This window comes from Passer domesticus, chromosome 13 (assembly GCF_036417665.1).
Source record: "Passer domesticus isolate bPasDom1 chromosome 13, bPasDom1.hap1, whole genome shotgun sequence".
Lineage (NCBI taxonomy): Eukaryota > Metazoa > Chordata > Aves > Passeriformes > Passeridae > Passer > Passer domesticus.
Genome location: NC_087486.1, coordinates 14,710,131 through 14,731,553, shown reverse-complemented (window position 1 = coordinate 14,731,553; position 21,423 = coordinate 14,710,131). Strand labels below are relative to the sequence as shown.

The 21,423-nt window shown below is 42.3% G+C and overlaps 1 protein-coding gene and 1 long non-coding RNA gene across 2 annotated transcripts; both read right to left on the bottom strand.

Annotated features, from left to right (window-relative positions):
• Positions 1 to 599: 599 nt before the first annotated feature.
• LOC135280242 (uncharacterized) lies at positions 600 to 8,798 on the bottom strand. The gene is made up of 3 exons (XR_010347261.1): positions 8,683 to 8,798; positions 5,380 to 5,565; positions 600 to 1,492 (listed from the first exon to the last, which is right to left on the bottom strand). It is a non-coding gene; the product is annotated as an uncharacterized LOC135280242 (long non-coding RNA).
• Positions 8,799 to 10,117: 1,319 nt separating this feature from the next.
• Positions 10,118 to 15,836, bottom strand: FOXI1 (forkhead box I1). The gene is made up of 2 exons (XM_064388105.1): positions 12,865 to 15,836; positions 10,118 to 11,878 (listed from the first exon to the last, which is right to left on the bottom strand). Exons 1-2 carry the CDS (start codon positions 13,436 to 13,438, stop codon positions 11,325 to 11,327), a joined length of 1,128 nt encoding a protein of 375 aa, XP_064244175.1. The 5' UTR covers positions 13,439 to 15,836; the 3' UTR covers positions 10,118 to 11,324.
• Positions 15,837 to 21,423: the final 5,587 nt, after the last annotated feature.

Here is a 21,423-nt window from a genome sequence, read left to right as displayed (position 1 = left end):
TTCTAAGACCATTAATATGAATGATCCTATCTTTTTATGCTTGAATTCTTAGGTTTCATGTGCTATGTCTGAAGTGGTATATAAAGTTATTTTGTTTGTATTTCCAGTGTTTTCACTTGCTGCTACTCACGTGATCATTTGTTCCAGAAGTGTTACAAACAGCAGGGTAACAGAGTTAGTGCAGTCACAAACTGAATGCCTCAGACAATGGGAAATGCATTTACATTTGTATCACCAAGTTAGCACTGGAAAAAGTCTTTACAAATGTGCATCATGAGCATGTGAGTAATGTCCTAACAGAGTTTAGCTATTCCATATAGCTCATCTGGATTTACCTTACTAGGTGATGCATGCTGAATTAAGAACTATATTTCTTGTAAAGATCACCTCTATACCATGGCAGGTGTAGGGTGCACCTGGTTACCAGCACTAATCAGAAGAAACTGCAGAATGATCAGGGCTCTTAAAATTTTGGTCCATTCTGAGAGTATTTTCTGCCCAAATAATGACAGATGCATGAAGTTAAAGAGAAGGCAGCTTCTGCTGAGTCCAAAAATCCGGATAATGAGGATAAAATATCTATGATACACACATATATTTGCCATCAAATTCTGCTATTGTAATTCTTTAAGGAGCCATCACAATTCAGCTGAACTAGGTCTGTTCAGTGGCAATGTGTGTTACTCCTTTCTGCAGGAAGGTAAGGAGGGCTTATTGTTTCTTGGGGGGCTGCACCGAGGAGATAATTACAAGCTGTAAGATAATCACATGAACAGGGTATGGGGTGCAGGGCAAAGAGAGATGATGGTGTTTCCTCCAGTACCTTTGATTGCAGGACAGGGAACTGCACTGGGTTAAAATTTCTAACCAAGCTCACAATGACCCAGGTGTGCTGTGTCCTTGTCCTCCCTGTGACTGTCAGCTGTCATGGCAACACTGCTAAGCAGGATAAAGGGGAGGGGATTTTAAAGTCTCTTAAAAGGGACAAATCTGACTTTTGCTCATACTCTTGCCAGATTTTTTTAAAAGTGATCTCAAACATCTCCTTTGTAACACCAACTTACTGCCTCACCTCAGATATGTCCATTCATTCCAGACTTCAGTTTCCAAATGAACTAAATGCAAATACATGCATGACTTTCAGGAAGCTGACACTTTACAGGAAAGCATAAGGAAGACAGTTTTATAATGCATTTTCCTTCCTTTGGGAGCAAAACATACACTGGACACAAAGGAAAACATCAGTCTGCATTTAATACACACAGAATAATTCTCTGCCACATATCAGTAGTGTTCAAATGTAAGCAGACAGAGCCCCAAGTTTGTGGAGCCAATTCCTGTAACTGTAGTTGCTGTGAGAGATAATTGTCCCCACTGCAGCTTTACCAGGCAAATGGACTTCTGTGGACTTCTCTACCTTAGCTGAGCTGTGCTGCCAAGTTCAGAACACCTCTTGCTTCAGTCCCCTTCAGTTCCAGCCAGGCAGGTTCCCCTGGAAAACAAGCAAACAAATAATTTAGCAAGATGCTAAGGAAAAGCTTGTGTGCATGGGTGAAAGACCTGACTGTTGGGCTTTATTAAATGGCCTTTGTTTTTTCACTGTATGTGGAAAATGGATTCAGTCTTCCCCTGAGTTACTGGCATTTGTTTGCTCATTGTTTCAGACAGAATCCATAAGCTTTTAAACTTGGGCAAGACACGTAGGATGCATAAATCCTGTCTTCTGTTGTGGTCAGGGCATTGGGAGAGCACAGGCAATGGCTGTTATGGTCTCATTACATCTTTTCCCACTCTCTCCTGGCAGGGAAGTACAGACTGATGATAGATTTCAAAAGTGAATAGTGGCTTTTTCAATGTTTCAAAATTAAATAACTGGGAAAAGCATCTGAAAACCTGGAACTTCTGGCAGATTTTTCAGGAGATCATTTTGCAGTATCAGACAAATTTCTCCTATGCTGTAAGTGTGAACAAAAAGTAGTTCAAGAACCCTGTGATGAAAAACATTTTCAGGTACATTTTCCTTTTAAAGAGTAATTTAAAGAAGGAGGATCTTATTTTCTTTTGAAGGGTGGAAGTAAAGGAATCAGGTTATTGATCAGAGGGTGCTTTCAATGAGGTGCTGTAGTTACGACCAATGGTTCCATCCATCTGGAGACACAGCCAAGTGCCATTTGAATGACTGCAGCAGGAGCAGGCATTCTCCACCTGAGTTTAACCTACAACAAACACAATCAGTGAAACCCTGCAGCTCCCCAGGCTCTGGAACCCTGCAGAAACTGCAGGCAGCAGAAGTGGATAGCATCATTTCACTGTGTGGGGTACAAGCAGATATATTCACTTCACTTGAAATCTGTAATGCAGCTTTAGCTACACTGAGAGTTAATAACCAGCAATTGGCAAAAGCAGTAAATTCTGGCCCTTTACACGAACTCTGATGCAGTTTTATAAGCAACCTTTAAAACTGGGCTGTTCCCTTGTTTGTGTTTAATTACACGTGCATTTAATTTTGATTGTTAATTTGTGCAGGCCTCATTTTCTCTGTTCTATCAATGTAATTATCCCATTCTTGTAAAATAACTGTCAGGTCCAAAGTGCCTGTGTCTCCTTTCCAACCCCAGTGTGCATCTGCAGAGTGTGGTTAAAGCTTGCAAAGACCCAGGGCACAGAGTGAATCTTGAGTGCTCACTGCTCTCATTTCAGGTATGAACCCTGATTCAGTGTCAGTTGGACTGTGGAAAAAAATAATGAGCAAGAAGGACCGTTGAAATTTATATAACAAAGTCCATCTCCCTTCTCCTAACACACACCTATTTTTAAAACTCTTGATGATTTGAAACTGCTTGAAATTTCCATTTTTTTTTTTCCCTTGGAAGACGTGATGAAAGTGTCCCATAGAGCAGTTACCCTAATACAGAATTAGTCTGAAATTAGGTGAGACCATGGATGAAGCTTTGTGACAGAAACCTGGGTGGCAATTTTAGTTTAAGTAGCTCCAGATTTATTTCCCAGTTCCTCTCTGTTCAGTTTCATGCTTGCTCCACAGACTACTGCTCCTGCCATTAAATCTTCCAGCTTTTTATGGAGTATGTGAAGCAGTCTGTGGATTCAGGATAAATACAGACCACCCTTGCTTTTTGTTTTGGGTTGTTGTTTCTTCCTTACCAGAAAAACATTGAGTTCAACGAGCACAATTTTGAGGCAATAGAGCAGGGCTTAAAATTTAATTTTCACAGAACTTCAGGAGTATTTAAAGGTTAGCATTTGATTTACCTGATATTATTCAAATCCAGCCTGTACATATCTCCAGAATTATTTGCACATAGTACATACACAGACCTGTGTGTTTTGTCCATGCAACTGTCCACTGAAATCTAACATAAAACTTTTAAAATAAATTTCAGATGAATACTTCCTTTACAAATATAATCTGCAAACTCAAACTAGTTAGCAGATGAATAATTTCAATAAATATATAGTAAAAATGTGTGATTAAGTAGACAGCTTCACTGTTGGATCACATAGATAAGGACAATGATACCCCAAGCACCCCAGGAACTCTCAAAGTTCATTGTGACATTGAAGTTCAAAATTTGCAGGAGGTAGTCAATACTTCTGCTTTCACTTGTGTCAAAAACCCCTAAACTTGGAAAATTCTCAAGTTGCAGAGTTTTTGTTTGCTGTCCACCCTGCAGGGTCTAGGTCAGCTGTTTCTCTGTCACATTTGTTGGTGTTACTCCCCCTGTGCTTGGGATAACAGGGCACTCCAGCTGTCACCTGTCCCACATGGCACAAGGAAATACCAGCAGTATTGAAGGGTTAATCTGACCACAGCTGGTGTCTTCTGTTTCATTCATGTTCCAGAATGTTCATGTTTCTATCACTGCATTTCTAACTTTGCTTTTGTGTAAGTAGACATGACTTGTGCTGTCCACAGCCTGCTTGACTGCTTCATTTTCATATTATCAGTTATGATCAACAGATTTTTCCACAGCTATGACCTTATTTTTTCCCTTCTGTGCAGGGCTAGGAATGTTACATACCTTGACAGAGGGGAAAAAATGTCCTGATTGGCAGTGGTCTAAAGACTTGCAGCCTTTAAGGGCTACCTTACAAACTTGCCAGGGGATAAAAGACCTGGCCTCTTTGCATATTTATTTGCATAAATACTGTCTTCAAAAATTGCATAAAGTTACAATATTTGGTTTAATGCTAACATCAAAAAATCAATTGAATTTACAATATTTGCTTTAAACAACACACTGTATGAAAACTAGAAAAACCATATTGCAAGCAAACCTGTAGATGACTTACATTGTCTTATCCTTGCTTGAGGGGAGGCAATTATATGGGTTTTTTTGGCTGCATCTATTTTCTGTCAAAATGGTTTAAAGATCCTGAAGGATACACATAACAGGAAAACAGTGACTGCTCTGCATGCACATATCTTGCAGAGCATTTCACATTTTTTGGCACATGCCTACTGAAGGTGCATAGAGACAAGGTGAGATAAATCCAAATGTAAAAACAACATTGCTCTGTAACTAGCCAGAGTTAATTCAAATTTACCACTTACAAACAGCACAGGAGATGACTTTGTGCTCCTGGGAAAATGTTCAGCTTCTGTAAGCTTTGCATTTCTCCTCAGTACAAATCTGGGATCAATGGAATTTAATGCTTACACCAAATTAGAAGTGACCATTGCCTGATCAGTAAGGAGGCCACATGTCAGTGGCACAAATGATGACACAGTCTCAGTGCAAAGCTCAGCTCTTCTGGGCTGCAGCTCTGTCTGCTGTGCTGCATGAATGGGGAGGCTTTCAGTGCCTAGGGAAGAGCAATGACCTAAGCGTGCAATTTTTGAGAACCTGTGATTTTACAGCACACAAGACTGACCCCATAACACCTCAGCAGCTTTTCTATAGGTGACAGGAAAAGTGTCACAAAAATGTTGCTCTAGAATTTCCTGTTATGGAGAGAGATTAAATATTCAGTAGGAATTAGTAAGGATCATGTAGCATCCCAGGAACTCAGGAATAGTTTTCAACACTTGCCTTTGCATGCAGAATACATGTTTGTTCACCATCGTTCTGAGTGATATTTAGTTCACATGAGGACATTTATGTCTCCTTTAGCATTCATGTTTGCATTGTCTGCCTGATGGATTGCATAGGAATGAATCCAATAAAATTAAATGAAAAATAATATCCATTTTATGGTACCTGTACCACTCATTAAAGTATGACTACTCAATTTAAATTAAAGATATGTGATGAGGCCAGCTTATTAATATTAATGTTAAGTCATCTGGGTAGAATTTTTTTGTTAAGATATTTCCTATTAAAATGTGTAATATCATGAAAAAAAATCTACAATTCTCACCTCTGTGAAAATGTTACCTGTTTCACTGCAGAAGGGGAAATCATCATGCAAGTTCATGGGGTTAAAGAAGTATGAGCATGCCAAATGATTTCTCCAGTCTGGCAAAATTAAGGGGCAGGTCCAAGAGAATTCCTCACACCTGAGCTAAACAGGGCTTTTCACAGCTGTGGCAGGCCCAGGGGACCCCTACAAAGCAACAGACAACAGGAGTGAATAAATATCAACCCCCTCATCATTTCTCCTTCTGTGTAAGAATTGTGTTAAACTGGTTTGGGTGCTTTTAAATAACAGTAAGACTAATTAGAGATCTCCCTGCTTGTGATGCAGTGAGGTGCAGGTACATCGTATGGGCACATATGATGAAGTTGAAGTCAAGTTGGATGGTGGCTTTATCAGCATTAAATAGCCAGATTCCCAGCTGACAAGGGAAAAAGATATCCTTCCACCTTCTTTGAACTTCTTGCATTCTTAGCATTCCTTCCATAAATCATTTAATACCTGCCCTATTCATAGGAAAATGCATTGCTGAAGTTAAACAGTGGTTTTTCTCCTTCCACTCTCATTGGTGAGAAGCATAATAAATTCTGCCTGATTTGCATGCAGGTTTGCATACACAAAGCTCTTGTCACGAACTAGCAAACAATAAGCTGCTCATGTCAGAACACATTGTACAAACAACAGCATCAAATAGCTACTGAGCTGTATTATTACCCTGCTGTGCTGTGCTACTGAGACTTCTCCACACAAATCTACAGTCTGCAAAGGCAACAGAGGGGATAAATTGAGCAGCTTTGTGCCTGTCATTGTGCTGCAGTCGAAATAACCTCCACTGCTTTGTGGGACATCCTGACTCCAGGGAAGTTCTGAGGCCCTGATGAACCTGTGTGCAGAATGTATAAAAAAGTTTCCCTGATGGCACAAGCCAATTTTCCATGTGGTGCCTGGAAGCTTCCATCTTTCAGGTACTGGGCAATGCACAGCTAGTTTCTCTGTGTTGTGTTGCCATGAAATTTCAGCATTACACTGTGGGCAGGCTGCTCCTGCAGCTGGGGGCTCTGCAGGCGTGAAGTGTGTTACTGATCCAGCTGTCACAGGTCACCCACACGCAATTTCAAACACTGGCAAAAGCTCTCCTGATGTGTCATGGAGTTACAGCAGAGCTTCTGACAGCTCCTCATGCAGAGTTTGATGCTAACACCTGTTACTGCCTGCCTGCCTTACCTTCTGGAATCTGCCAGAGGAACAGAAGCAAGGGGAACTAATTAGTGGAACTCATCACTGGTAACAAGGAGGCAGCAGGGCAGATCTGCAAAGGATTGAATGAGAGGAATTGGAGCAGTTCAGGGCAGTTACAGAATCAAAATATGCCTAACATGAAGAATACTGCTGGCTGTCACATGGTGAAAGCACTTTTTAGAAGACTGGAATGGCTACTTTGAGAGTTGCCTCAACTTGGCACCTTCCTTCTTAAAGAGCAAAGCATGTCATATGCTGCACAAGGGTAAAGCCACTTTGTGCAACTCATTAGCAGAGGAATGCTTTTAGGATTTAAAGAGGATCAATGCCATGCTGAGGTAAAGCACAATTTGTATTGCAATTTAGATAACACAAGACATGTAAAAATTCATTTTAGAGAGGTTTTCTGGAAATGAATTTGTACAGAATATCAGCAGGCAGGATATTGGGCAAATACACTTAGGAAGGGTTGTTTGGATAGATCACAGTCTTTACTCCCTTCGATCTAGACTTGCAGCATAAATAAGAAAAACTGAAGTGTCTTTCTGTCCAGGGCATGACAGCTCTGAAGGTTTCTAGCCCATAGCAAGCACCAGCTGAGGTGCATTTAACAGCAATACCTCCAGCACTACAGCAACATAGTCTTGCAGCTGTCAGCACTTAAAGCAGGGAAAGCTACAGATTCCAAGTGTACAGCAGGTTCATAGCTCACACATCCAGAGGTGTGGTACTTAGGCAAAAAATCACACAGGTCCAGGGCAGCTCTTTCTAAAATCCTTGAGTTGTAAGGACTGCTGCAAAGTGCTACAAACTGGAAATGTTAGGAATTGGCAAGCCTACTGGGAAGAAGTTTCTTGTTTTCCTCCCTTGGGAATGCTTTCCCATGAAGCAACAAAGCAACTATTGACAGTGGAGGGTTTCATAAAGTATTCCCTCATGAGAGAAAGTTAGTGCATTGTAATTCAGAGTCAATCTGGCAAAGTTCCCACTGCTGTTTATGGGAGAAGTAAATACTGTGAGGCCTGAAATGGGATTTTCCTGTACAGGGGATACCTGTACCATGTCTCTTGGTGTCATCTTTGAACCAGCTGTAACATTTAAGCTCTCATCAGTTTATAACCTGGAAGCTCAGGCATTTGGAACCTTGCAGTTAAACCAAAATCTTAAATGTCTTGAATTGTAGATAGGGCTCCAACAGGACTTCTGGGGCACAAAGGACCTCAGCTAAACAGAGCCTATTAGTGCAGCACTGCAGGCTTGCAGCTGATCCCATAACGAGATGGAACAACCTGGCAGTGGTACCAGGGATCTGTGTGCCCAGACCTCTGCTCTCAACCCCAAATTTCTCCTCTCCCTGGCATTAGAGGCAGGGCTGAAGAGTCACAGACTCCAGGGCTGCAGAACCAGGACACAGATCAGGGAAACTGTGGAGTTAGAACCCAGGGAAATTGTTCCTAATGGGATCAGAGACAGTGAAGCTGCCCCAGGGATTCAGCAGCAATATACCTCAGACTTACGTAGGAACTTGTTACTCATTAATCATTAGTCAAGACACACTGCCTGCCCACGAAAGCTTCTAATATTTGCAGTTCTGCTGTGGTACAGAAGGAGAGCAAGTAGTAACCTACCCTGGCACTTTAGGGCTGCATGTGTTTGTGGGGAGATAGGAGCAGCCTGTAAGGGTTAACATTTAAACCAGGGACAAATAATTGCAGAGTCATGAAACGTGGGGGTATGTGAAGACAGCTGTATCTCAACACAAAACACACTCTAAGAATGAAATAATCAATCAAGAATCTTAACCAGGAAAACTATTCAGAATTCTTGGAGCCCAGATTTTCTTTTTGAGCAGTTTAGTAAATACATTTATTAATCACACTATAAATATCAGTAATATTTTAAATATATTTTAATTACAGGTCCAACATTAGTGGCTTCTTTAATAGCATGCTTTAAAACAAACAAACAAACAAAATAATAGGCAAAAAATCCTTAAAACCCAGATGCTCTTCTGTTCAAAACTCTTACACTGTTCATATTGATCAAATACATGAAGGGGAGCATTACCTGTGACAGAGCAGTGCTGCTGCTCATACAAGGAGAGCTGCTAAGTTTCCCTCAGCTGCTTCAGTGACGTGCAGGAGCTCCAGGAATGAATTGACATGGCTGCTTATCTAAACCAGTTCTCTCTGAAAAACACAAAATACAGACAAAGATTTGTTTCATTACAAAGTAGTTCTGTTTGGAGGAGCAATAGGATTACAATGCATGCAATCCTCTTTGCTCTCCTCCTTGAGGAGCAGCTCCACCAGGTGAGATGATGTGCCAAGCCAGCTCAGTGGCTGCAGGAGAACCAAATCCTTGGTGCTCAGGGAAGGCACTGGAGAACAAACCTTTGTCTGTGAGCTGGAATTTTGGCAGCACTTCCTCAGCGTGCAGAAGCCAAAAGTGGTATTGGGCTGACAGCATCTGGGAGGGAATGAGGCACAAGCTTGTTTTTATGCACACCTCTATAGAGTTCCTGTTATTATCTGGGACTGGGCACTAGGAGAGTCAAACAAAGTGCTGAGTGACAAAGGAGTTGCTTTTTACCCTCTGCTGTCACTTAGCAATGTCATTCTTCTTACTTCATCTTCCACCTTCCCCCCTCCCCCTTCCCTTTTGGTCTCTAAGTTCATAATGGAACCTTTTCCATTTCAGCACTAAAGAAAACAGTTTCTGTGAACTTGTGGACCACATATTCTACAGGATTTGTATTTCTGGGCAATTTGTGGCATGTCTGCTGAATCCAAGGCATAAGCACAGTGACTGAAGACATTTCTCAGTTTAAACATGAGCAGTTTAAACATTTCTGAGTTTAAACATGACAAATGCTGCCACTGCAGAGTTGCATCTTGCAGCCCACCCAGCAGGCTGAGATTCTGCAAGGGTTGGAAGATTCTGAGGGCAGGAGTTACAGCTCAGGCCTCAGCATGTGCCTGACTTGAGAGAAACTTGCAGTGATGGCACAAGGACAGCACCAGAAGGGCATTTTCTTTTTTTATTGAACAAAGGTGTTAGTAGTGGAGGTAGGCTTCAAGTCCCAAGTGGTAATTTATTATAGTGGATCTAAAAGTAGGAAAAGTCAGAGCAACCTTGATAGTGAAAAACTTGAAACATGAAAGAAATTAAATAGTAAATAAGAATGCAGGAAAATTGCAGTCATATTGGCTAATTGACAGGTGAAAATAGTCTGCTTTCTGAAATTTAAATGATTCGCACCACTTTACTCCAGTAGGGAAACTCCAAGGGTGATTTTTATTCAGTGATAGTATTTTGCATAGTAGCAGCCAGTTATATTTGCCAGGCATGCAAATGCTGGTGGCCTGGACATGTAATCTCAGCATCTGACCTTCTGCCACCAGTACCCTGCTCTTCCTCACACGAATTGCTCAAGTCACATAGGTAAGGAGACTTTTAAAGGCTTGAGAAGTTCAGTACAAATAAACATAAGCACACACTCTTCTATACAAATGCTTTATTAAAAATGCTTCTGGGTTATCCATTTTGAGATATCACTCTACAATAATGTGGAACTTGAGTCTTGGTTAAAAAAACCTTCATCTATATTTTGAAATGTTTGTTGCTACAGTAGAGTGTAGGGAAAATAAGAATTATTTCTAATATTTACACAAGGACAAACAGCACAGACTTTTACAAAATGAAAAAAATACAGTACAGAGACTTTTTACAATATCTGCAGTTGACACTCTGAAAGATCCAGCCTTTGAAATTGAAATTCAGAGACCGTTAAACTTCTTACCTCCCTTTTCTTCTTCCCTCACCTCCCACCCCAGTAACCCTTTATTCCGTAGAAATAATTCACATAGAAAGTTAAGATATAACAAATGTGTTTTCTTCTTAGAAAAAAACATATCTTAAACATATATATTTCTATATTTAGGACAGATCCTGTTTCCCTTATGTGACTAGATTTACACGTGTATGGAGTAAAATTGACCCTGTAATTAGAATTGAAAACACAAAGATCCAACAGCAGAAGACAATTCCAGTGTATTTTGTTATGCTTCCCTGCAGCTTCAAAATTCCTGTTGTGTCCATGATGCTGTCAGTTTGCTGCACAGCCACATTCCCCTGGGACTGGAAGGGGGTGAAGCTTTAAACAATGTCTGCACTGGCCTGAGAGAAAGCCAAAGGCAGCACTCACCATTCAAGTGTTGGTTGTTACTCACTATACAGTGGTTTTTATTATGGATCCTGCAGTGTTCAGGAGAGCTTTGGCCAGATAAAAACTTGCTGAGCATTTAGTGGAGGCAGCCTATACCTGAAGACAGAATATGTACAGGTACCACCACATTTCTGTTATCACTTTAAAAAGCACAGCAATGTTAATGCCACGCCAGAAAGAGCCCCCTGCCTAAGGCAAACTGCAACTTCTCAAGGACTTCTGTAGAGGACCCTGGTTGGCAGCAGTACAAGCAGTGTCTAAGGAGACCTTTTTACTATTCTGCCTCTTAGTATCCCTGATTTTCCACGTGAAGCTCCCTAATGTGCAGTGTTTGTGATTTCAGTATAATGGGTAACAAGTTTGTGGCTGCCAGGAGGAGAATGCAGTGAGGCCCTAGAGACAAGAGGCTAATGCTAATCACCTGCCCATGGATCATTTCCTCTCATAAATAACTATCCTTTAGTGTCCTAGGATCCTTTATTTAAACCTCTGTCCCTTCCCTGGAGTACAGGGTGTTGTTTGTGCTGAGGCTGCTGTAAAAATGGGTGTTAAACTGGTTGAGCACCGAGTTGCTGTGGCCAAGGTGACTGGAAGGCATGGAATTGGACCAGTCTCCCACACCATGGCTGGGAATACTGGAGAGTGGGGAGTAGGAATTGAAGCCTACCATGTTCTGCCCTATTTTGTCGATGGGTTCAGAGCTGAGTCCCACGGGCCCCGAGCGGCTCCCCGAGCTGGAGCCCTGGACGTAGGCGCTCATGCTGGAGAGGAAGTTACTGAGGCACGGGCTGCTGGAGGAGGGAGGAGGAGACCCTTTCTCAGGTGAATGGTCAGTCCCAGGTGAGGAGTTTTCCAAGATATCCTGGTGCTCTGCAGCTTTGGGGCTGCCAGTCAGGGTACTGTCCTCGGATTTCTCAGACGCAAGAGCAGCAGCACTGGCCTCAATGTCAGACTTTCTCTTCCGCTTCCGGCGAAAGTTTCCATTGTCAAACATCTTCTCACAGTTCGGGTCCAGAGTCCAGTAATTCCCTTTTCCTGCCCAAGGAAACAAACCCACACTTTTAGTTTAAAAATAAGCACATAAACAAACAAAAAAAAGCAGTCATTTAGGGCTTTACAGTGCTTCTCTCATTTCCCAGAAAAAGAACAATTGCATGAGTAATACACATGTATTTTTTTAGTCACTCAAAAGTACAAGACTGTTGAATTCAGAAAACAGTTTAAAGTTTGCATTCTATCCTTTAGTCTGACTCTTCACACAGGCAAAAATATAGGTGGAGTCACTAGGAGTGCTTTTTGTTTTATTTTCTTGGTAAGGGAAGGAGGTTTTCAGTATACAGGTCTTCTGAATTTATGGCAGAGAGTAATCAAATCCCACACCGGGATTCCACTCCAGATTCAGTGGGGTAGCATAGGTTTCTAATAGGATAGAACTAAACTATTGGCCCTCTACTGCAGAGTAATTTCAATGAGTTTTTAATGTTCTCCATGGTTCTTAACAGCTATTGATAGGAAACCATGAATAAAGGAATATCTGACAGCCTACCAGCAAAGCGATTGGTAATGGCAGAGGTGTCATTCCAAGGAAAATACTAATTGAAACAAGCAAAATAAAAGCAGCCTGCTCTCCCCTTGAGAATTAATGCTGACTCCCCAAAGCCATTGGATTTCTTTGACAAATCCCCTTCCCTTGAATTCCCAGTTACATTTGACACAAGTAATGCATTACACCAAATGGGTCATGAGTGTGCCTTGCCCAGTTAAATGTTCCTGTGTGTGCTGAGTCTCCTGCTCAGCTCATTGATCCATTCTCAGGGGGACCCAGGGCAGGACAGAGATCTCACAGCACTGTTTCACACCTCAGCTGTGCACAGCTGCTTTCTAGTTCAGCCTTTTGAAAACAAAGTGCTACTGTGTCTGTGTCCTCTATCTGGGCTGCTATGTCTCTTTACAGTGCACTAGGTATTTAAAAATTCATCAGGTTTAATTAGAGGTGGGGGAAAAGGGGGAGAGGGCTATACCTGGATCATCTTCGTCTCGAGGCACCTTCTTGAAGCAGTCGTTGAGAGACAAGTTGTGCCGTATGGAATTCTGCCAGCCAGCTTTGCTTTTGTTGTAGAACGGGAAGTTGTCAGCCACGTACTGGTAGATCTGGCTCAGAGTCAGCCTCTTGTCAGGTGCCCCGTGGATGGCCATGGCAATGAGGGCAGAGTAGGAGTAAGGTGGTCTCACCAACTTCATGAGCTCCTCTTGGGACGGGAGGGGAAGCCAGCCAAGGTCGGTTCCTCCCAAGCCGTGCACGTTGGGCAAGAGCTGCCTCTGCATCCCGTACGACTGCGGGATGAAGGGGCTGGAGTTGGATCCTGGCAGGTAGGGTGGAGGCGTGATGGAAGGTCCATTTAGCCAGAGGTAAGGATTGGGAGTGCTGCTGTAATCTGTGGCCTCGAAGGTGCTCGGCCGCTGGGGACTCGGCGTGTTCTGCGGGTGGAAGAAGTTCTCGTAGTAGATGTTCATCTCCGGAGGCTCCTGGCCGATGTTTGGGAACTGTGGGCTGCAGCGTGGAGGGGAGTGCGACGGAGGCTCAAAGAAGCTCATGCTCTAACAGCTGGTGAGCTGTGACACACCTGTGCTAGTGCTCCTTTCCCGGGACAGGTGCATCACCTGTGCCCTTCCCTAGGTACTTATGCACCTGTAAATGTTTCAGCCTGTGCTGCAGGCTCCTCCCCGCAGCCCTGAGTGGCTGCAGATGAGGACGATATCCTTTTTGGAATGCTGGCAGTCCCAGTCAGTCATTGATGTCACATCAACCAAACGTGAAAGTTACAACTGTTTGTCTTTTTAAATGAATGAAGGAATTTTCCACTAATGTGATGCACATGAAGAAAGTGTAGGGCTTCTTGAAATTAAAACTCAGAGAGCCTCCTCTTTCTACCTTTCGCAGTGAAGCTTTAGCGTTTCCTATTTTTTCTTATTAAAGAAAAGCCATTTTGTGCTGCTATTAGTAACACCTCAGAATGCAAAAGCCATTGTCACTAGTCAATGAAACAGTAGAGATATATACTTAAAAAAAAAACAAAACAGCGAAGAAAAGAAAAAAGAAAAGAAAAGGTCAAACCTTTTCCTTTTGTAACTTTAATTGCAGACTTGCTTGTACTTCCCCCTAGGCAATCACAGTACTACAGGCAAATTCTGTGGCTGGTTACTCACGTGAGTAATCTTACTGATATAAATGGAATTAACTCCCTAAAGTAAGGATTAATCTTGTGAGGAAAAAATTTCAAGCTTAATAATCAAACCTTTCTTTAGAGCTTAAAGTGGTGAAGTGAGATGGGAAATCATTATGTGCTGCTTCCTCTTTGCTGCAGGATTGGTGCAGAGAGCTCATGAAATCTTTTAGCTCAACTTCCAAACAGGAAAGCAGTGACAGTCTTCAGCACAGCTCTTCTTAGCCAAGTTCCAATAACTTCATCTGTAACTATACAGACAAGAGCTGATTCCTTAAGATTAAGCAATAAGGAAAAACCTCTAGCTCTTTTATGATTTGGACAAATCCTTAGTGCTTTGCATGGCACCCTGCATGTTTGAAGGAGGAGAGAGCAGAGCTGCAATCCCACCACCCTTGTCTCAGGATGGCAGCTCTTCACTGCATGACTGCCAGCACTGGAGCTAGGGCAGAGCTGCACTTCCCTTCACAGTCATAACTGCACATTTTTCTTGTGATTAAACACACACATCATTTAAAACTTCCCTCAGCCTTAATATCCATGCAATTAAAGAAGGTCATGGTATGACAGGGCCTTCCAAATAGCTCTTGTCCTATAATTTCTGCAGAAACAAAAATCTTGACCCATGGATTTCAATTCCTGGCTGTACCAACGGCCTCTTGCTTTGCCACACATTCACCTTAATCTTTTGTGCTGCAGCACAACCACCAAGACTCCCCACTCCCTTAGAATTAGTGATTCACTAATGTCATGTCCACATTGGTGCTTTGAAAGGTATGAAAAAAATCCACTGGGAATACTGCTGAAATATTGGGTACAGAATGACAAAGCAAGCCAATTTGCCAGCTCAGAAGAGGAGCTCTACAGCTGTTACTTTAAAAATCCATGCTTTCACTGCACAGAAAATCATTTGTACCACAACAAACAAGCTGTTATTTTAATTTGAATGGCTGAGAGCTCAGAATACGTAAATGCTAAATACCTGTTCAGAGACACAAATTAAACAGTCAAAAGTTAAGTGGAACGTGGTGGGACAGGCTTATATTCTAAGTGACAACTGCTGTGCAAAAGGTGACTTGGACAAATAAAAAAAAGAAAGAAAAAGAATTATTTTTCAGGAGCCCGTAATGTGAGTGCCTCCCTCCTCAAGCAACAATCTGCAATAATCTTTTTCACCATAAGAATCTGAGTTACAAACATGCAAAATGCTGTTTGAGCAACATCCCCTACAGCTTCCTAGTTAACTTTCTAACATGTAGATGTATTTTAGAGTTATATGTATATTCCTGCAATTATTGATACAAATACGGTTAATAACCCCCCCTTCATTTACAGAAGAGTCAATAGAATAAAATATTTAAGAAACAGGAGTAAAATCACATTTACAATTAACTAAAGAGCCGGAATACAGTGAGAAAAGTAAACATAATGCATTTTGACCTGCTCAACAAATTAGATTTTTGCCAAAAAAAACCCTTGAAAACAAGAAAAACTTGCAAATTTATTCCAAGAAGTAAAAATTCAACTAACTTCATCATGGACTTTGATGAGTGACATTTAATACTTATTCCCTGAGGTGCACTGCATGCATAGTTACAATAAAAAACCACTCAAGTGGGTGCTGAGTGAATACAGGCTTTGAAAAAAGCCCAGGCTTTACAAAGGGCAAAACCATTACTGCTGCAGCCAGAGACTGGTGTGCAAAATTTCCTCTGCCAGGGACTCCTGTGAAGTCCTGTGCAGGGCATGGAGCAGGGTGAGCCCGAGCTGTGCTGTGCCAGGGGATGCCCAGCCCTGCCAGCCCTCCCTCCTGTGCTCCCACAGAAGAGCAGGGACTGGGCTGAGGATGGCAAGTGCTGCTTTTACAGCAGGGAGGTGCAGAGACTCCTCTGGGCTGCTGCCCACGCAGCTGTGAAAGGGGGGCAAAGTCTGATCCCTCCCTGGCATGGCTGAGCTGGCACAGGACATGATCCCATCAGCAGCATTTCCCTTCAGCTGGCTGGGCCTGATTTACTCAGACCAGACTATAAACAGTGCCAGGAAAAAGGCACTTCAGTACTCTGGGCACACCTTGCTGCTGCAGGGTCACTGCAGCACACATCCTGGGCAGCTCTGCTGCTGCAGATGCTCCTTTGCAGGCAAGGAGGCAGCAAGGAGAGAATCGGCTCTGTTCAAGCCGTGGTGGCTGGGTCAGAACTGAAGGAAATTGAGTCTAAGCAGGAATATTGTCCTGGGGTCTTCACCACTGAGAGTGTTCCTTTTGGGTTGAAAGAAGGCAATCCCAGAAGTGGAGAAAAGAGAAGGAAAACTGGTGAGGCTTCCATATAAAGAGGCTGGAAAAAGGTGGCATGCTGACCAAGCTACACTAACAGGTCTTGTTTAGGGATTAAAAACTCTGCAAATAAATTGAAGGCTGCTGCTGGAGAAAGTTTAATAACCATTATTTCCAAATGCATTGGGTCAGTAAGGTCTGACTTGGCAGGATACATCATATTTTTAGCGTGTCTTTTTACTGCAGTCCAGCCATGCACAGCCCTGAGCGCATGTCTCTACCAGATGGAAGCCTGGCCAACCACAGATTGTTATCAAACCAAAGGCTGCTGACAACTCTTGCATTATACAAATATTTGCTCTTCGCAATTTCTTGAGTGAAGCTCCAAAATCTGCAGAGTTGAGGCTGAGCCCATTTTTTTCCATAAGGTTTTTAGGCCAGCTCCATGTACCCCTCTACTCCAGCCAGCAGTAGTATTTCTTCACACTGGCTACACTTCTATAAAAGAAAATATCTGAAATCTTGGGTTAAGAAAGGTTTAGATCAATTTCATTTAAACTCAGATAACTCAGCATTTCCACTTTTACTCCACAGTAACCCACACATGCAGTGACTGGGGAGAGATGTGCACACCAGCACATGGTTCATACAAACAATTCCTATGGCCACAAAGAAGAGGGAAAATTGTTTTTAAAAGAAAGGGGCCCACATGTAAGTCAATACACCAAGCAACCCACCTTGTATGAAACAATTCACACCCTGAATTCAAAAACAGTTCAGTATTCATCACTAAGACATTTTCACACAGTGAAAAATTCTCTATGTTCTCAGCTGTCCAGTAGATTACATTTAAAAGTCTTCATGTCTTATTTCACTAATCATCTGCCCAGCATATCCACAAAATAAACCACACCATGAGAAGGAACAGGCTGTAGCAGGCAAAGCAATGTCATCTCAAGGATATTACAAAAGAATAAGAAATGTTAAATACATCACTGCAAAACAAGGGAACTGAGCTTTATTTCTAGAAAGGCAGGTTGAACATTAAATTAATGGAAAAGGCAATATCATTTGGATCTGTGCCATGAGTGCCGCAATGCTAGAATGCCCTTAGACTTTTCAAGCCTTCCAGAACAAAATCACAGTGGATTTTTGAAGCAACTTTAGAACTGGGTTTTTAGAAGGTTGTGAAACCTTGTAAGGGCTCAGCTGCTCTCTGACATGAGAATGATGATAATAAAAGCAGTCAAAACTCCTACTCCAAAAAGGTCTTCTACCATCTCCTAACATATCATAAATATGGTAGAGGGGATTAGGTGTCCCCTGGCTCCTGTATCAGCTGTGACAGGCCACAGGCAGGCAAGGAATCCATAGCTTCCCTTTGGCTGGGATGCTGTGGATGGCATTTTTTATGGGATCTGCTCTGCTGAGGGACACAGACATGGGCACATCTGCCCACACAGAGGGGCAGAATCACTCTGTGACAAATCCTTCTCCTGGTAGAATCGGAGGTGTCCCTCCCAGTTATAGGAGTTAATACAGCTACAGACCCTTCAATCAATCCTACAGTGACAGCCTCCCTGCTGCTGCAGCTCCTGAGCAGCCAGCTGGGTTCCCCCTTTCAGATCATCTGCTTGTTCCACTCTCACCACTAACTGTGGGTTTATATGAGAAATCAGTGGTGCTAAAATTAAATCAGGTCTTGTATGAACATCAACACAGATGCCAAAGAAATTAATCTGTACACACTTCCAAAACCCTTCAGAGTTTAAATTCTTGTGCATTTCCATGAAATGAATTCATTCATTTCAATGACTTATAGAAAGGCAAAGTAACTTTCTATAGGAAGAAAAGCAACATGGTGCTGCTTTTGTTTCAGTCACATTTCAACATCAAGGTATTTGCTGGTGAGGATAAATCAGCTCTACCCTCTCCACTATTCAAAAGGAGATTTCATTGAAAAGACCTTTTAGAACCACAGAATTTTCCAGAAAACATAACTCCCTTTTTTTAAGGAAAAAGTTTTTTTCAGTGTCCTACGCCCTTCGGTGCATGCACTAAACAAACACTTGCGGGAAATTAATTACAAACTAAAGCTGGAACGCGAATCGCGCCGGGAACTTCTCCGGGACACACCCAGCACAGATGAACTGCGGGTGTTTTATGGCAGCCGGGTTGGAGCGCTGAAAGCCGGGATAACCGAGCCTGCCGGCGGGGTGATTTCGGGCTCTGTCGGTCCCGCCGCGTTCCGCCGCGCCCCAGCAGGGCAGCCTGGACATCCTGCGACATCCTGCGACGTATCGCGACATCCTGCCGCCCCCCGGCGACACCGCCTGGCAGTGCACGGCTGCCCTGCCATCCTCCTGTCCTGGTCCTGCTGCCACTGGCCAGCGTCACCCGGGTCTATAAAAATAACCCGTTCCGTATGGAAACAGTTTGAACCTTTTCCTATTAGAATCCTTCATTTGCTTTGGAATTCTGTATGGAAATTCTGGCAGATTAGAGATGTCTTTGTTTTAGATTAGTTTCCTTTTTTTTTTTTCCTTTTCTGTTTCCCCATCCTGGTTTCCAATATCCATCTTTTCCTGTCTTGTGAAATTAGTCCAAATGCAGCTGTAAAGAAAGACTCTGAATTCAGGGACTGTGCACTAGTGCTACCATGTACATCAAAGCAACTGAAGAAAGGTTTTGCATTCCTCATTATTTGTAGAATCCAGGTATCCAATCATAGCATACTTTAGTGTACAATAAAATACCATACAAAATACCAGGTTAAAAAGTCTGCATCTAAAACTACTCTATCTAGGGCTGTTTTTTTTTATATCTAAAAACATATGAATAAACATTCTGCAGGAAGTCTTCCCTCAAAATATCTGTTGAACATGGAGGGTTATTTAGACATTTTCTAGTTACAACAGTACAAGATTCCTGCTACCTCACCTACATGAGCCTTTTTTGGCTGCTGGGCAGGGCATAGATCCCTTAAATGAGTGTTTTCTGATGCCCATCACCTGTGCTGTGCCCTTTGAATCAGGCACCATTTGAATCCATGGTGACACCTTCAGCAGCCACCTGCCATGAGCTGAACTGATCCAAGCACTGGCAAGGCCTCTCAAGGGTTAACTGAGAATGAGAGATCAGTCATGCCTGCCACCTGAACCTAAATGCAGGTTGAATACCCACACACAGAGTGGGGCATCTGGAGCTGCAGAATGCATTAATACACATGAAAAAATCATTATCACAGCCACTCTATTTGTTCCAGCTCAGACACTCACAGAGGCTGTCTCATCACAGGGTCAGCCATAGGAGAGATCCCTCGTGGCACACAGAAGCTGTCAGCTATCCTGGAGGACAAAAAACTACACTGAAAAAGGATAATTCTGTGCCAAACCAAATCAGATCAAACTGTCCTGGCTTTAAAGCCGTGATTAAATTTATCTAACATTTAAAAGTTTATGAAATCCGTGGCCTACCTGAGGTTTGTTTGCAGAGCAATTCTTCATTTACAGTGTTAATCTTTAGCACCCGCTGCATCATAAGAGCAAATCAGAACAGAAAATTACACACAGTCAATAAAGAACAAGTCCTCTGCTCACCCCAGAGCAGTAAACACTGCCAGTGCTGAAGTCCTTACAGCTGAGGGCAGCCCATGGAGTGTTGCTCAATGCTCCCCCCCAGAAGGACCTTGAATGCCTAAGAGCAAGTGGGGACTGAGTTCTGGCAGGGGAATAGAAGTTCAGTGCAGTGATTTCTGCAAAGCACCCAGGATAGGAGATAGCTGCAAGCTTATTTTCATGGAGGCTTCCATATTCCTAAAAAAATAGAGATACATCTAAAAAGATGGACATGTCTTCATCCAAAAAATATCGAGGGAAAGAATCTTTAAACTGGTTCGCTTTCTTCCCTCATCAGAAACAGTTAAAAAAAAAGGGTGCTGCAAAACAGAAGTTGGCTTTAAATTCACTGATTTCTAAATTGAGAAAAATGCTGTGTTTGGTTAAGTTATTCCTTTTATCTTCCTCCACTCTGGAGAATTGACCTGTGCTTTTGTTTTAAACAGAATGCCCTAGTTCTGGATGATTCCCATTGACATTGGCATATATGGAACCAGTCTCTGGGATAAATTCTCCATCATCTGAATAGTTTTGTTCTAAAGCTAGAACAAAAAAAAAAAAAAAAAAAAAAAAAAAAAAAAAAAAAAAAAAAAAAAAAAAAAAATCCTCTGGTATTTTTATGATACTTAAGCTAAAATCCTTGAAAATAGCAGAGGAAGTGAACAAGAGAATTATATGGTTGAGTGCCTTCAAACACAACTCCTGGACTGTGGTTGATTTAAACAGAAACCATATTTAATAAAAAATAAAACCACTTTCCCTTTCCTATCATGCTATTTTAAAAACTTATTTAACACCTCTTCTTTCTAAAAGTGCTCTCATCCCATGGTCAGGGTGGAACAAATGAAAGCAGAGATCCAGTGATGTTTGATGTGTCAATGGAGTCCTCACAGAACAAGCAGTGTGGCTCCAGTACCCCCACTGGGGACTGGGAATTGTTGATCTTTCAGGTCTTTTCCAACTCAAACCGTTCCATGATTCTCCTCACCCACAATTTCTGCTGTCTAATAAAGAAGGGTACAGGCTGTGTGTGATAGAGATAAAAGTTCAATGTCGAGCAGGTACACAGGTCTATCACACATTCAAGTCCCAGAACAATGTGTTCCTAAGGTCTGTAAAATCTTTAATAAAACTCTCCTTCCTCCTCAGAAACTTGATCCTTATTGACTTAGACTCTGACCATTTTCCTATAGCTCACACCAGCTAATTTGTAATGAGATTTTAAGGGCATTAATTTCTCCCCAGAATGAATACTTAAGTAATAATTTCATAATAAGAACTTGTAGGATTTCATGGCACAAACAAGGGCAGGCTGGATACCCAGGTCAGGTGAGGATACTCCTGAGCACTCTGACATGGGTGAATGCCAACATTTGCTGTGCAGACCTTGTGCTGCACTGACACAGTTGCTCCTGGGGCTGGACAGCACCTCTAACGTGGTTTTACAATCCACAGAAACACCCAGGT

Excerpts from the sequence above, each read along its gene's own strand:
- FOXI1 (XM_064388105.1), bottom strand. The coding sequence starts at position 13,438 with ATGAGCTTCTTTGAGCCTCCGTCGCACTCCCCTCCACGCTGCAGCCCA. Across the intron at positions 11,879-12,864 it reads TCGAGACGAAGATGATCCAG|GAAAAGGGAATTACTGGACT; the intron begins GTATAGCCCTCT and ends TTCCTTGGGCAG.